The sequence below is a fragment of the Pan paniscus genome, chromosome 4 (genome assembly GCF_029289425.2).
Source record: "Pan paniscus chromosome 4, NHGRI_mPanPan1-v2.0_pri, whole genome shotgun sequence".
Lineage (NCBI taxonomy): Eukaryota > Metazoa > Chordata > Mammalia > Primates > Hominidae > Pan > Pan paniscus.
In genome coordinates, this window is record NC_073253.2 from 54634029 (window position 1) to 54652095 (window position 18067).

At 35.1% G+C, this 18067-nt stretch overlaps 1 protein-coding gene across 6 annotated transcripts in view; it reads left to right on the forward strand.

The window, feature by feature from the left end:
• PDE4D (phosphodiesterase 4D) overlaps nt 1–18067 on the forward strand; it is a 1528950-nt gene that overhangs the window by 1213340 nt on the left and 297543 nt on the right. The window contains exon 1 of one of the 6 annotated variants that reach the window (XM_008952753.3): nt 7817–8853. The exons of the other annotated variants lie outside the window; for them this stretch is intronic. Coding sequence (XP_008951001.1) covers nt 8789–8853 — 65 coding nt within the window. The 5' untranslated portion in view covers nt 7817–8788. Of the gene's footprint in view, nt 1–7816; nt 8854–18067 lie in introns of those variants that run through there. 6 annotated transcript variants of the gene reach the window in all.

The following is an 18067-nucleotide window of genomic DNA, read 5'->3' on the forward strand; positions in this document are numbered from 1 at the left end:
CAGACACCTAATTCAGATTGCAGAGCAGCAGGATGGGAGGCGTAGTCCTGATTTAACTCTTGATCAAAAAGAGGGGTAAAAGAAAAGAAAGATAATCCTGCCAGAAATGCGTGTGCAAAGATCTGAAAGTGATCAAGAGCAAGGGATTGCAGATTGGACAGCATGTTTTCTCATTTAATCCCAGAGGAACCCTGGGAGGATTCTAGGTGTGCATATTGTCCTTATTTTGTAGAAGAAGGTACTGAATCTTAAAGAGATAATGTGTTTTCAAAGCTTACAGAGTCCAAATCGATAGCTAAACAGTGGCTGTGGGATTTGAATCCCCCTGTGATGTTCACTGTGTGTTGCCATATACTGCAAATGTGTTATAAAATAATAATAATAATAATAAACAAAATTAACCTGAGATATTCCCAGATTGAATCAATCCAAGGAGACTGAACTTCTAAGTTTGTCTTGGAGTTAGTTGGGCTTTACTGCTACTTATGCTAGATCTTGAAGGCAGAGTAGGAAATATACTTAGCAGGGAAATGGGAGAAAGGTGAGAGGTTCCCCAGGCAGGGGAAACAAAGTGAGCAGATTTGGGGCAAGGTGTGTGAGATTGTGTGGTTGGCAATATAGGGTGGGAAAAATTAGTTATCAAGGGCAAAGCTGAATAGCAGATTGAACCCAAATGGTAGAAGTTTTTATTTAACACACAAAAAAGGCTGAAATTGATCCTGTAAGGAATATGAAGCTATAGAAGGTTTTTCATCACAGGCTTTGACATTTTAAGGTGTGTGTCTTTGAAAGATAATCAAAAGATAAGAGGAAAAAACCTTAGATGTGTAAAATAGGAGTCAGGAAAACTACACAAGCTATGTGTAAAGGGAGTCAAGAGGACAGGATCCAAAGGAAGACAAAAGCACAAACCAATTATTTTAAATCAAATACTAGTGCAGTAACATATATTTTTAAGTTTTAAAGCTGCTTTTCTCCATAGCTTATTGATTAGTCTTTTAAAACTTATTTTTAATAGCAGATATTATTTATTGATTCCTTACCATTTTCTAGATACTTTGCTAAGGTTTTACATGTCTTTTTTAGTCCTCAGAAAATTCTCTTCTATCTCCATTTTATAGCTGAGGAAACTGAAGCCAGGGAAGGTTAAATAATTTGTTTGCAATCAAACAACTAGTGATTGGTGGAATTTGGATTTGCAACCAGGCAGTCTGACTCCAAAGGCCTCTTCTTAACTTGATCCTACATACCCTTCCTAAATAGTAGGCGTTTTTCTCAGAGCAGCTGTTTTACGTTAGAGAAAACTTATTTGTAATCTGTGATCAAGGAGAAACTGCCTGAGTTGCTTGGATTATTTTGGCATTTTTAATATGTGCAAGAAAAATGTTATCAAATAAATGTAAATTTAAAGGTCCTGATGAGAGTTTACTTTCTAATAAAACAATTTTCAACATTTCCCATTACATCAGAAACTAAATTATTATTAAAACACATTTTGTGTGCATTTATTTTTGACAGGCTGCTTTTCACATCTTTTTTTTTTTTTTTTTTGAGCTGGAGTTTCACTCTTGTCGCCCAGGTTGGAGTCCAATGACACGATCTCGGCTCACTGCAACCTCCTCCTCCCAGGTTGAAGCAATTCTCCTGCCTCAGCCTCCCAAGTAGCTGGGATTACAGGTGCCCGCCACCACACCCAGCTAAGTTTTGTATTTTTTTAGTAGAGACGGGGTTTCACCATGTTTGCCAGGCTGGTCTCAAACTCCTGACCTCAGGTGATCTACCCGTCTCGGCCTCCCAAAGTGCTGGGATTATAGGCATGAGCCACCGCGCCCAGCCTCAAATCTTATTTTAATGAAAACCTCAATTTATCTCAGTGTTAGAAACTAGGGCTTCATTTGGCAATGTGGTCTTTCCAGTTGTTTTATCTCTTTCAAAAGTCTTTTAAGAATTATTGAAGTAAGTTAATTTTAAATTTTTGCTTTATCCCTTGAGATTGGTATATAGAGTTAGGAACTACTTGATTAAATACAGGAAGCTACTATAAATTTGAAATAAGAACTAAAGTTATAATGTGACCAGACTGGGTAAGCACTGATAACATTTGTATATATTTAAACGGAAAAAAAATAGTTAGAAGAATAATTTTTAAAAACACACACCAGATGTTGGTAAAGGCAAAGATATTTTTGCTCTTGACTTTGTCTATGAAAGTCAAGTGAATACTTTGTAAAGAATTGATGATGGATAAGGCAAGTACATTGATTTCTCAAGGTGTGAATTGTTATCTTCAAACCTTGTGCTTCCATAATTGTTTTTTCTTTAATAATGAGACATCTAGACCATAACTGGCTATGTGATTCTGAATCTACCTTTACAACTTAATCTTTGTGATTCCACTATATAAGATATCTAGAGTAGTCAAATTCATACGGACAGAAAGCCAAATGGTGCTTGTCAGGGGCTGGGAGAAGAGGAGAATAGGAAGTTACTATTAATGAGTACAGGGTTGTCGATTTGGAAGGATGAAAAAGTTCTGGAGATGGATGGAGATAATCGTTGTGCAACAGGGGGAATGTACATTACACCACTGATCAGTATACTTAGAAAGGGTTAAAATGTCAATTTTACGTGATGTGTATTTTACCATAATAAAAAATACTTAATATTTACCTATACTTAGAGAGAGCTGACATACAGTCATTTGATAAATAAAATTTGTAAATGCGTATGCTTAGATAAACATAGAAAATTGTTTTAAAGTAAAACTTACAGATTTCTAGCTTTAAAACTGTGGAGAAACAATCTTCCTATGCCATTTTTTTCTTTAAAAAGTCACTCAAACCAATAATTAGTACAAAAAACAGAAAGGTACATTTCATCTTTGAGGAAACTGGGAGATGTCTGTGACTCTAAGCCACAATACATAAAGATAGAAGTAGGAGGAGAAAAGGTCAATGACTTAACCAAATCAGAGAACAATGCTAAAGTGAAGCAAACTGAGCTGCCCCAGTCCCCCAAAACATACTTTGGAAGATGGAAGAGTTCTAAATATAGCAGGTGTATGAACATATATATTATATACACTTCTCCATAAGCCCTCACTCTTTTTCATTGTAGTCAACATATTTTGCATCCCTCTCCATGGAAGACAGAGACTTTGGGATACTAGGCAGAGAGTAGGAGAAGAATGGCTGTATGTTTAACTTTATTTAGGACAATTAAATGAATGTCTGCAATGTGTCAGTAAGACCTTCAGTGTCCTTCTCCTACCCACACCAGAATGCTAGGAAGCATATTTATATCCTTCTCTAGAAAAATAGAGATACCCCAGAGGAAAAAATCTCTTACAAATAGTAACATTTGGAAGAGGCAAAGAAAATCCCCACTGGGCACTTGATGATGCTGCAGTAAAACTCCCAGTACACAAGCCTCACCCATGCACTTAGAGCTTACTGTCACCTTTCTAGGGCCTCATTCTTGTGTATGAATTGGGATCAGGAATCAATGCTGGAGTTTGAGGATACTACACTCATTGCTCTTTGTTTACATTATTTACATGTATTCTTTAATAAAATTTAAATATTTAATTCAAAATAAGGTTAAATTTGCAGAGATGCATTTAAGTTTAGAATAAAGAAGAACAAGAAATGTGAAAGAGGGACAAGAGGAGAGGCAGAATGCAAAGGAAATACAGCAGCACTTAGAAAATTTTAAATTAGATAATTTTTCTTCTGAAATCCAGTATTGAATTAGTGCAAAATTCTGAAAGTCAATTACAAAATTCATTTTATGTCAACATTACTGACTCCATGCACAAATGTTTATTCTAGTTTTAAAAACTAGTATTCTGTACCTTTTAATAGCCAATGTAATTTGTTGACAAATATTGAAATTTATACGTTACCAGAGGTCTCACGTATTGTTACCTTTTAAAATGATCATTTGTTAACCAGTATTGCCTAATGAGGCAATCAAAATGTCATCTGTTGCATAGGTAACAGGAAACTACCATTACTCATGTTGTGAGATGGTCAAAGACCTTATCATATTTTATGGCTAACAAACTCATGATGTTGTCATATATGCCCTCATCACAGTGTTTATGATACCTAAAAGTTAGTGCCTAAAAATTAGAAACAAGGACAGTGAAGTTAGATTGTTTAATCCTGCATATCTTAAAGATGTAACATTTTCTAGCTGTTAAATATGTTTATCATTATACTAGTAATGTATGTGCACCATTTTTATTATATTAATTCATTGCCACTGTACAACTAAAGAGGATGGATGAATTTTTAAAACTTCCAAAAACTTGGTAGCATTTTTTAATCTCTTTCTCTTCCTCTTTTCTTTTTGTCTTCCACACACACACACACACAAACACACACATACATACATGCACACATACACATCATGAAGAGCAAGCTTTGGAATGAAATATACCTGGGACTAAAAATTTTGAACAAATTGTTGACTTTCTTTATGTATGAAATTATTATTATCACATCTACTTTGGAGGGATGTTGTGATGTATAAGTAAGAAAGTATAGTCTACTTAGCATGTAGGTAATTAATAATTAGTAGTTATTATTATTATCCTAACCTGACAGTTTATGAAAGAGGTAGGAAATCTGAAGATAGGAAAGCCTTCAAAATATAATACTCCAGACTTCTCCTTTGGGAATTAAGGAATGTAGCTCCAAGCAAGGTTCATGCCAGTAGGAAAGTCCTTGAATCCAATTGTATTCCTAGTAAGTGTAATAAAATAAAAGAAACCTCTAGAAATTGCCTCAAAATTCCCCTCCAGATAAGGAAAATAACACAATATTTCTCAATAATGAGGAACTGCTACAGGAGTTCAGTGTCTTATTCTCATTAACGTTAGAGTACAATAGAGAATAGCAGGAAACTGTAAAAACTGCAGTCCCCTGGTCTTTTTTTCTAAAAAGTTAGTTTGACATATCTGGAGTACTGAATTTCAGCATATTTGAGAGGCCTGAATATTTAGTTGATATATAATATGGCTCTAAGAAATATGCTCATGATAGATTGGAAAGTATAGAATATCTATTGTAATCTGAAAATAGGAATTTAGAGAACAGAAGATTTGATAGTAGGAAGAGTATTTGAAAATAGTAATACTTGAGAAAACCTGAGTTGTATAGTAAAATTACTCCGTAACACCTCATTCAATTGGCTTCATTTAATGTTTAATGTTTAATTCATGGATAAATGTCATAAGTCTCACAAGTCACGCTCACCATTGAATGATAAGAGAAAGGGAGATCACATTTTAGGTGCGCACAATCTACCTGTATGCAATTGACGCTTTCCATGTAAGTGTTGCCAAGTTGTATCGGGGCACCATTAGTGGTATGAGACAGACTTTAGGAGTTATTTTGGACTCTTTTTTTTCTATTAATATATCTTATATTTTGGGGGCAAATTATACCAGTATATTAAATCTATTTACAGAATAAATATAAAGTTACCTTTTATATTCAGTTTAAGTTTTTTTAAAAAGTGAGTCAATTAAGAAAAATATCAAATCATGGTATAGATGGAATGCTAATATGGAAAGAATTATGAAGGTGGTGTTATGACTGAAGTTTCAGAAACATCAAATGACATAGTCATTTGATTCAACAAAACATCTATAGATGGATGACCCAATGGATGTATACATCTATGGTACAGTCTATTGAAACATGGTAACAACCAGAAAGTAAAAGGTCCATACATTATACAATTCAGTACAACAGGGAAATACTGAGAAATAATCGCAGCTTCTGGATCAAAAGCATGGGCCACATGGTTCCTAAATCCAGTCTCCCCATATTCAGGCCTCCTCATCAGCCTGCATGCCATCATATGCTTGCATGCTAACAGGAATTTCGAGGGAAATGCCATATCTTTTCCATTTGGGGAAGCTTTTCAGAGGGAAAACTACAGGATGCTTAGATAACAAAACATTCTTTCAGAAATGTTCATGTGAGAAATGGTCTTACAAGTGGATAAAACTCTGTAACATCAAATACATACTTTTTTTTTTATTCTGTCACTACCTTAAATATTAGGAGTAGAAGCAAAACTTAAATTTAAATCTCAATGGTCTTACAACATAGCGCATCTTTCTTTCTCTGTAATGGCAACCTTGATGTACCAATCCAAAAACTTTGAGTATTCTGGTTAGTTCCATACATTGTCAGATTCCCCACTTAAGTTTGTTTTTGCCAGGGGAGAGGGACGATTTCTTAGTCATTATGGTACTATTATACAGTCTTTAGTAGATGCCCAATAAGTGTGTTAGGTTTTCAGAGAAAGATGCTTGGAAGATGTAGAATGTTGGGCAAGTAAGCAAGGAACAGCACATGGGGCTGCACTAAACTTGTGTGTGTGTGACAGAGAAGGGAGTGGCATCAGGCTAAATAATCTCATTGTAACATGGATCTGGGGGACAGTAGAACACAGGCTAATTATTTCTGGAGAGTTGAAAACTCAACAGTCAGACATTACATTCTCTGATCATTGTCATTTTCTTTCTGAAATGGCAACTGGAAGCTATTTGGTAGACCTTACATGGAGGGAACAGTGTTTCAAATAAATAGTAGTTGCCTAATTTTACTTGGTTTGCTTTTGTTCTTTCTTTTCCCACATTTAAATTCCAATAAGAAAAAAATTAAACCTCTTCCTCTAAATCCCCTCTCCCCTAAAAATAATTAGTCTCACAAAACTTTTAAGTTTCCAAAAAAATACATGATTAATTAACCTGCTTTAAAATGCCAGCAATATACTAGACATGGGACAGTGCTAAGAAAGTGTGAATGTCCCCTGGCAGTCATAAGGAAACTGAAAAGCTTAAGGGGATAACTATGTGGAAAGCGATTTATTGGCATTTACCGTAAGAGGCCTGAGAGTCATTGAAAGAAGACTAAGTCACAAATGCACCTTGAAGTGTGACCAGGGGAGCAGATGAAGGGTTTGTTGTAAGAAGCAGCCAGAGCCTCTGGCGGATGCCGTACTACATTTTCCAAGTTGTTTGGGTGGGTCACAACTGCACTCCAACATCCTGTCTGCAAATGCTAAATAAACACCAAGTTCACGTCAGACTAGAGAACCAACGTACTAGCTAATGCCATTTAAGCAATCAGAATGCTTACATTATTTTCACTTGGTAATTCACATACAAAATAATTGAAGCTGGCACACCCAGAGGAGTATATATCCTCTGTGTAGATGTTCAGAGAGATAGGCAGGCTGGTCAACTGTTCCTTCTGTTGGGAGCAATTGGAATCAGCTTAGATTATATCTACTGTAATAGAAAATATTTTGTATTTAGGAGGTGGGAAAGGTTTTGGCCTTCGAAATAATAAGAGATATTGACAAGATATAAAGCTTCATTCCTTACTGAAGAGCTGTTAAGGACTAGCAAACCCAAGTCTTTGTGTGTAGAGATGAATGAAATTTGCATTTTTTTAAAAAAAAAATAAGGTTTAGAAAACATTGTGCAAGGGAACAGCCTTAATACGTGCAGCCACTTGTCCAGGAATAATACATTCGATTTTTCAGTTTAAAATTCCAGTATGTTCTGATCCAAGGGTGCCTGTTACACTCTGCTGAATTTTTGAGAGGTAATTTACATCTCTACAACCAACTCCAAAGCATGACATTTCATTACATCCGCTCAAAATGAACAGCTGCTAAGTCATCAAGTTCTCTCAACTTTGCTTCTAAAGAGAAAGTTTAGTTTTAGTGCTTCAGTGAAATACTTTTTTGAAAGAATGACTTTTATAAAATTCATTTGTTTATTATGGTAAATAAACAACTTAATGGCAAGGGGTGTGTTCCTTATAAAGGTGCTCACGGAATGTTACCCAGAATAACACAGACATCTCATTTCCCAGAGAAGGAAATGGTTTTATAAGTTTTGTGAGGTCTCTTGTCTGCTTGGCCGGTTTACAGTGCTGGTCTCTGGAGCTGATCCGCCCCTTTGCTTTCTAAGTCTCAGCAATTGACGAGGCTAAGGCTGGGCGCTGGGCTTTTCTTTTTTTTTCTTTTTTCTTTTTTTCCTTTCTCACTGCCCTGCGGTGTTTTGAACTGCCTTCTTACAGACGTCATACAGCCCTTGAGGAATAGTTTCTGCCTGGTGAGATTGAATGATAGTTCTCATTCACAAAACCCTGGATTCTAAGCAGGGACACACAGAAATTACTTTCGCAGGTAAATCAGCCCACCCAGCCAAAGTGTGGAGAGCTTTGTTCCTTGGCTGACTTCTTTGCTCCACGGAGAGGAGTGTTTTCCTGTGCTTGCCCTGAAATGGAACTTCCTTGACAGCTCTCCCGTGTTACAGTACCTCCCGGTCATTTTCTTTTTCTCTCTCTCTACCTGCGCTCTTCGAGTGTCAGAAACCTTTAAATCTGTTACTATGGAATTGCAAAAAAGAGATCAAGTGACTCTTTCACTATGCTGGTTTCCCTTGTGACCCAGATGAAGAATCAATTCAGAATTCAGTTCCTCCCTTGGCATTGCAAGACACAGAAGAAACTGTCACTTCCTAACAGCCTAGTACTGGAGTAAATTCAGTATGAAGGAAGAAAGCGCTCCTGCGTGTTAGAACCTTGCCCATGAGCTGGACCGAGGACAGGAGGTGGACTCCGGGAAAATTGGATTTCTTCAAGCAGCCTCCCTTGGAAATGGAATATCTTTGAAATCTTCTTTGCAGAAAGACAGTTAGAATGTATTAATCAGAATAGTTGAAGACTTATTTTCCTTTTTATTTTTTTTCAAAATGAGCATTATTATGAAGCCAAGATCCCGATCTACAAGTTCCCTAAGGACTGCAGAGGCAGTTTGGTAACGTTCTTTTCTCTCATGCTTTTCCCCTTTTCTGTTTTAAGATTGACGTACTCCTTGAGTATTTAGTAAGTTGTGTGATGTCGAGGCTTTGTGAAAGAAGGCAGTATTGGCGGCTCTTTTATTCTTTATTTTGTTCCCAAACTCATGTGCTTTAACCAAATGGGTGCTGATTTTTTTTTTAATTCCTCTTGGACTGTAACAATTTATCTGATGATAATTTTTAAAGGAGGAAAGAAACTTGCAGATATGTTGGGAGTTTTGAAAATGAAAACTTGTCATTTTTCAGTGTTTGATTCAGTTGCTTGTTTTCTTATCTTCTTTGCTTGCTGCAAGCAGGCTGGTGGTTGACAGGCTTTGCCCTTGTCTTTAAAAGCAATACCCTCACTTTTAGCACAGATGTGTTAGAAATTAATAATGTTATTTATATTTAATCATACACATGAAACAAACTTGAATTCATGTGGCTAAATGTATATGAAGTTGCTTATCATTCAATCATCTCTTATGTTTTATTTTATTAGAAATGATTCCTAGTAATTATATTTTTGGTTATTTTAATGCTTTGATGAAAAAATATGTCAGTTTCAATGTATTCTAATGTTCTATTATTTCCCCAATGGTGATTTGATATGCTAATCAGCATATGGCATGGCCCTTAAGGAGTATTTTCCAACAAAGTAACTTTTTTTTCTACAATAGGTATTTACAAAATACTTTTATGGCTATTTTAGGGGTTAGTCTTATTTTGTTTTTCTTAGTGATTGATTATAAATAACTAAGCTCACCTCTTTGAAATGGAAATAATCATACCTCAGACTGGGGAAATAAAAGCAATGATTGAAGTGAGGTGGTTGAGAATGGGAGGAAAACAGGCCAGCAAAATATGCATTATCATGTGAGCAGGCAAACACACATGTAAATACTCAAATTATTTGCGTCAGGAATTTAGCTTGTGTTTTTGTGGATAGGTTAGCCTTTGCTGTTATTGTAGTGTTTTACAGTCAACCAGAAACAAGAATTGCCCCATCCGCAGTATTTCTGTGAGTTTTAATAAATTATAGATGAAGATTTTGTCTCTTGACGTTACTTGCCATTTCTTACAAAATAACACGTGCAATAAATTATTCCTTGAGTTTATTTAAAGAAAAGATTGCATCTGCAAATAAATTTGGAGAGTCCTGTCCTTTTGTTCCTCAAACGATAAATACTGGAAAATCCTTAAAATCCTTGTATGAATTACCATAGCTAATATAAATTACCAACACGAGTAAACAGAATTTATAATATACATGAATTTAACTCATTTATAATTTATACCATTCCTATGTGAAAAGATGATACTACTTTAAAAATAGTGTTTAACCAAACTATTTCTCTTTTTGTCTAAACTGCCAGGAGATGTATTTTCAAATTCAGGTTTCAATTGGAAATAATTTGTTCATTTCAGGAGATGAGTAACATTGACACCCTTTACCTCTCTGAGATTACCATAGTCTATTTTTATCCACAATTATTATATTTTTTGTTTTAAATTGTATGGGATATTTTCATAAGTCAAGCCACAATTAAAAATGCATTTTTAAATATTTTGATTTGTTAATGTGTATATTTTTCCATTTAACTAAAAATATTCTCCATAGACTTGGGGATAGAATGATTTCTGTGTAAGAAATAAATCTCTCTCTATATATGCATGATTCTTAGATTTAACTACACACTATAGAAACCTCTCCAGTTATTAATCTTACATCTGACTTAATAATATAACCGCTTGGGTATATCACTGCAGCTGCCAAAAAATTTGGCCTGAGGGTATAATCAGCTGTAGTAACAGTTTTGCCATTTTATTATCCTTCTATCAGTCAAATATTAGACACATCTATTATATTTATTTATTTAATTACATGTGTAAAATCAATATAGATTATAGATTTGGTATATAAAGAAAATATATGTTTGTGTGTATATATATGTGTACACATACATACACACACACATGTTTACTTGAGCATTAAAAAAACCCAAACGGCCTCTCTTCTTGTGCCTCTGCACATAAAGGCCACAGGCCTCAAATTGCTCAGAGGGACAATGTTTTCTCACCAGTGTTGCTGTCTGCATTTCTCCACCACCACCCTACCCTCATTCCTTTTCAGTTGACTTCCCATGAGAGAGACCTAAAACTTTGCCATTTATCTCTTTTTCAGATGTTGATTTGTTTCCAGGTTGATCTCCAAAATACTTTGTTCTTGGGACACATCTTTCTGGCTTTACCATCTTCACTCTGATTACATAAATCTATTTTGTGTTCCATTGGTCTACTTTCTCCAAATCTGTCTACTGTCCTCCGGGATTCCCCAAAGCCAAACATTACGTTTGGAAGTTTGTTGTATTGTGCAAGAATCCAATGTTTTGGATTACTTCTTTACCTTTTTCTATTTGTTTCTCTCCAAGTATCATAGAAAGCAGTCCACACTAACTTGTCCTTACAGCCTTAATTAAATTGCTATGAGATATTCACATTTTAAATGGGATTTCATGGCAAACTTGTATTTTATACCCTTCCTCTTATTAAAGGTCAGCCTGTTATAATTAAAATTTTATTAATTTCAAGACAAAATACAAATAACCTTAAAATCAATCTACTTGTCTCTTTGTAACATAGGTGTCCAAATTTAGGGTTTATATAATAAAGGTGTATACTAGGTTGCTTTTATTTAAGGAACAGTTATTTATACGCCAGGTTCTAGCAGAAAGTGATTATAGTATTTATTCTTAAGCATTATTTTAAAAAAATGTGCCTGCATGAAATTGAGAAAAACTTTATATATTTTCTTATGCTCATAAAGCTAATAAAATTAGCAGATTCATTGATTGCAGAATTGTTTGCCTTTCTTGCATATCTTAAATTCAGATTTAGTCAGTTGTTATATACTATGAAAATATTACCTTACATATTCCTTGATATCTCTTTAACACTTTTATAAACATTTATAAACATTTCCCAGGGATACTTCTCATTAATGTAATTAAGACTTGTGATTTAGTTTAAGTAAGTAAAACATTATTAGTCTTACAAATATAAATATAAAGAGAAGTTTAGTCAATGGAAGTGGACTTTTTTCTTTCCTGCTGACAGAACAGTGTTTAGGATTTATGTGTTACATGTAAGATCATTCATTATGTAATCTGAAAAAAAAAAGAGATGCTACTGTTCAAAATATGACTGTGGTTGTTTTTAAAGCAAATTTTAAAATTGGTTATTGTATATGTAATAGTACTTATACTTTTCATTATAAGTATTATTATGTAATAAGTATACATGTAATACTTAGGTTTGTAGATGTAGAAAAAATTCTGGAAGACTCTGTCCAAGCTTTTGGTAGTGGTTATTTTTTAGGAGTAAAAAAAAAAAATGGTAGGAGTGAAGGTAAGGGGGACTGCCTCTCTTTTCTTCACTGTATTTGCATATTGTATGTAGTTTTTATCAATAAAGTATTATATATGAAAGTTTAAAATATTAAAAATATACCTACTATATGTATTAGCAAGCTCATCTTTATATATGCCAATATCTACTTAGACATTAAACCACAATTTGCTCAGGTTATATAATATGCAAATGAGTATTTCAGTACTGGTTGGATACAATTTTCTGAATTTTCTTGCAACTCTGACCAATGGAGGATTATAATTTTTTTATTAGCTCTTTTCTCTTAAGGTTGTAAAAATCTAGACTGGCTTAGCATTCTTATTTTGGCCTCATGATCACAGTGGAAAGCATTCATATAAGCTAAAATGTCCAATTTTATAATTGAGAATCAAAAAGATGGAATAACATTAGTATGTTGGAAGGAAAATAACCCATTAACCCCATTATTCCATCCTCAGTTATTCTCATTTTCAACTTACCTTACATATCTTAAATAGCTGTAAATACTATTTCTGTACTCTGCTTCTTCATTTAACATATCAATATTTTTCTATTTTTGGCCAGGCGGCGTAGCTTTCTCCTATAATACCTGCAATTTAGGAGGCTGAGGCAGGCAGATCACCTGAAGCCAGGAGTTCAAGACCAGCCTGGCCAAAATGGCGCAACCCTGTCTCTACTAAAAATCCAAAAATTAGCCAGAGTGGTGGAACATGCCTGTAATCTCAGCTTCTTGGGAGGCTGAGGCATGAGAATTGCTTCAACCCAGGAGGTGGAGGTTACAGTGAGCCAAGATCGTGCCACTGCACTCCAGCCTGGGTGACAGAGCAAGACTCTGTCTCAATTAAAAAAAAAAAAATCCATTTTTCTAATACTTATAACTTTCATTTTATTGAGTGTCTTATGAAAGAGCTCTATCAAGAATTTTACATATATATTATTTAGTTCTTATCACAATATTGAAAAGAAGGAGTTGTTAATCCTAATTTTACAGGTGAGAAAATGATTCTGTGAGATGAAATAACTTGAGCAAGGTCATAGGCTGGGGTAACCCAAGTCTGTCTACCTCAAAGAACGTGCTCTGGTTCTTCAGCTTGTTGCCTTCCTCTACTGTGGATATAATTATCTTTTTAATGGCCATAAAAGTGTTCATGTTGTGAATATTTCTAGATGCATTACAGTATTTGGCAGTTTTCTTTTCGGAAGTATGGTAGCCTATGAAATTCAGGGTTGACGTTGTTGGTTGTTGAAAAATAGCTTTGTGAAAGACTGTTGGTTGTTGAAAAATAGCTTTGTGAAAGGCTCTTGCAGCTTGTAGGCCATTATATTCTCTACTGGTAGCAAATAAGGTCCTCTGGTCTTTATAACAGACAATAAAGAACAAAAGGCCAATGCCTCACAATTTTGAATAGATTATCTTTCCAATTCTATTACCAAGTTTTTCTGTTCTCTGCAAGCTCTGTAAGGCTTCAGGTTGGAAACAAGTAGTACATATCAGATTTTGTATTACATCTAAGATCACCTTTGAAAAAAATATGCAATCTTCCTTCCTATTTCTTTTATCTTAGAAACTTGTAAATAGGCAAACAAATGGAATTCTCATATTTTCTGCCTGTGCAATATATATTATGATTTGGTTTAGTTATGTGACTACTGTCAAAGTTGGTTCAGGGTTTTGAGCATGAGGTAAACTTTTTTTGGTCCTATTACCCAAGTTAGTGATGCATCTGTTATGAAATATACTTAAAGATACACAGCTTTTAGAAATGATTAAGATACCTTGAAATATTTGATGTATTTAAAACATAACTAGAAAGACACAGAGTGGATCACAGACAGGTTTACTCTTTAAAGTCATGAAGTATGAGATTCCCTGAAAAAAGCCATTTGTCCACTGTACTTCTAACATGCTCTGTGTCCCTGGAGGAGTCACCTAGTCCCTCTGAAGTCAAGTCTACTGTCCTGTAAAATAAAAGGGGCAAGGCAGGTCAATGGATTTTAAACATGTTTATTTCAATGGAACATTTTTTATTAATGAAATGTGAGTTGAAGTTAATATAAATGAATATTTATACTGTAATTTTTAGATATAAAATCATATATAAATTCAATATATAGATATAATTTTTAAAAACATAGATACGTGTGAAATATATAAGTAAAAAGTATAAGCACACATAAAACAATAAAACAGCCACTGAGTTTGTACATTTACCCCCCACCCCAAATTCAAACCCTCTCCTTAAAATACCTCTAAAGACTTTAGGATTCCAAGGAATATTGTTTGAAAACCACTAAGCTAATGACTGTTAAGATCACTTACAGTTTTACTCTCTGCAGTGCTGCCTTACCGCGGGAGAGTCATTTGTGTATTCTGTATCTCTATATGGATTGGGATAAACTCGTAGGTAATGTAGCAGTTCAAATACCTCTGCCTTATAAGACCTTGAAGTTATGTAACATTTCCCACTTCTGAGATATCACAGAAGAGTTATCACTATAATAGTTAAGATCTATTCATTTTATTTAGCATCTTATTTTTTACAAGTTTATTTTAGGCTTATCTGGAATGAGAAAATCACGCATTAAACACTGTATGATGCATAGCTGATAATTCAGGAAGTGAGTATGGTTGTTGGTAAAGAAATGCTGAATTGGTATTAAATTCTTCAGAAGCAAGATGCTTCTTTTGGTATTTCAAAATGGGGTTCTCCACCCTCTTTTTCTATCATGTCAACTGGCTGTGGTTATGTGTGCAATAATACTTAGTCCTGACTGCAACTCTTTTTTTTTTCTTCCCCACGGATCTGGGGCACACCATGGTTTTGGCTTTATCATTAAAACTTGCCTTTTAGGAGAGGTAAAGGAATAGCTCACTTAGTAGTTCCTCTGTCAATCATTCCAATCATGTAGTGAATTCTATTGAATCAGAAGGGATGATGACATGAAGGTAACCATGAGTATACAAATGGTTAGTCATGGATCCACCCAACCATTACTAGCAAGATTGAGAAAAGTAGATTCTAAGATGAAACTGAAGAGGAAGAATATTAATGAGGCCTTTAAGGAGTTTTTAACTTCTTTAGGGAAAGATGCTGAGTGATATGTATAAATATTCCCAATAATACTAATACTAAACATATAGAATTGTCAAAGTCTAGATAAAGGTAAAGAGAATAGGGCCTGAGGGATATTAGCTAGGTTGGTAAGGAAGATAGTCACAAAGAAAGCACAGTCTTAATAAAAAATCAATATTGATTTTCTTGGAAGCCTTTCCAGAGGTGATCCAATATCTCAAAATATAATACAGGGGTTGAAGGTATATTAGAAAATGGACAGAAGTAAGGTATACTTCAGCCACAAGCACCAAATCTCTCCAGGGATTGGTGCCTATGGGAAGGGCTGGGGTACCACATGGGGCACAATGACAGCAAGCCTGGGTGAGACACTGTTAAATATAACTGTGTACAGGTAACTAACTAATGAGAGCCTGTGCCAGTGATATGTCTCAGCTCTCAAATTGCCTAGTTCTTTGTCAAGTTTGACCTAAATTAGAAAGCATTTCAAAAGTATGGAAAGTAGGAAGAATGCCAGAACCTATGGATGCAGTTTTTTAGCATGACAGGGGCAACATTGTAAGTATTTATTATCTGTCCTAAGCCTTCTAAGGGGATTGGCTCCCTGATGAGCATCCTGGGTGATGGCTGAGGATGCGAATTAGAGAAGCTAACAGAAGGGTGAACTGCTCTTCAGAATAAGAGTTAGAAAAACACAAGGGAATATTTCAAGAGAAGAGCTGGGGAAGTGTGGCAAGAAAAAAGAGATTATACAGAGACCAATATGGAAGAATTCCAGCCCAGTTTGAACTAAGCATCCACCATCTAGCACCCTACCCTGTTTAATAACACTGGCAACCTCTGGGCAAAAGCTGCCATTAATGAAACTCAGTGTAGAGGACATTTGCCCCCCATCTCAGCCCTAAGAATTTCTGCCATAGGGTAAAGGGGGTCACCTGCAAGCCCTTCCATTTCCCTCCTACACATGAGGAAGAATAAGAAATTAGAAAACTAGAAACTAGGTGTAGAATGTATGCACACCAAGGATTGCATCTTCCAAAGTACCCTTATAGGAAGCCGTCCTGATGTTTTAAACCTACAGAGTTAGGAAGTTTTCTTTATATCTAATACAAATCTTCTTTGCTTAAATTCTAACCCATTTCCTCTTAGTTGTCAGTAGATATAATGAGAGTGAATCGATAGATAAACCAATTCTTCTTTATGGCCTTTGAAAACTGCTAGTGAGTGACTTCTTGGTCTTTTTTCATTTCATATTGCAAAATATTCATTCTAAATTGTAAAATAGATGGCACCAGTGTGACTTGTTAAAATAAATGTTTCATTAAACATAATTTCAGTATGTAATTGTTTTCAGACTTCCTAGAGAAAAGTGCTCCCGTTGTATCTAATTCTCTTTCTTGTTTAAAATACATCAAAGATGAGAAATTGAGCTCTTTTTAGTGAACTTGCTTGAGACATTCATATGGAATACAGAAAATAATAATTCCTAACATTCATGATGTCATTCCATTGCAATGTGGCACAGAGTTTTTTCTTTGCATCAAGAAATTTATATGACTGATACTATTTTAGTCAGGATAAATTACTGTAAAATGTGTCCACTTTTAACCAATGGCATTCTAACAGGGGATAGGCAACAGCGGGCTGTGATTTTTGCTCTGATACTGCAACTTTGTTATAGAATAGCAAGTAACTGATTGGCAGCTAGATCACCAGCTAGCTGGAGAAAGCAGCTCCTAGGTCTATAGTCATAGTTGGAGTCATAACCTCATTAATGATAGCTACAATGTATTGGGCATCTACTCTTTGACAGACAATGAACTTAGTACTATATACAGTTGAAGCAACTGTATGAATAAACTGTATGAATAAAACTTGAAGTCGCACAGCTTATAAAATTACAGTGCTGCAGAAAAATCCTGGTCTGTCGAAACTACATCCCATATTTGTTGTTGTTGTTCTTATTGTTTTGTTTGCTTTTCCTCACTATCTAAACTGCTTTGGCTACACATAGTTCTGTTTCATGGTATTAGAAAAGTAGTCAACAAGCTGCTACTTATACTTTTCCTTCCTGTCCTAGACTGTTCAAGTTTCTTCTTTTAATCTTATGTATATCAAGAACATGTTTGCCTATGGTATTTGTCTGCCTTTCCCCCCAAGATTTGTATACAAGCCTCCAACCGTGAGCCCTAGAGATATATTGAGAAATAGAACATGGACTTTGACACGGCTCCATTCCTTGGAGATCTAGCTAGTTCCTGACTCGTTCAGCTTATTGACTCTCTTCCTCTGGTCAGACTATAAATTGCACTGTTTTCCTTCTCTCTGGCATTTGACCAGTTAATAGCACCATAAAACCTTTGAAATAAAAGAGACCACAGAGAATAACCTATAATCTGATTCTCCCCACCCCTAACCCCAATGTGGAGCTGGAAACATTTTGCTAGTCTTTAACATTTCCAGTCAAGTAGGGTCAAGAAAAACTGTTAAAAACAATGTCAATGCTTAAGTGGTAAAAAGATTTGTTGAAGAATATATATATATATATATTTAGAGACAGGGTCTCACTGTGTTTCCCAGGCTGAGGTACAGTGGCTATTTACAGGTGTGATCATATGCACTACAGCCTTGAACTCCTAGTCTCAAGAAATCCTCCTGCCTTAGCCTTCCCAGTAACTGGGACTACAGGCATACACCACCATGCCTG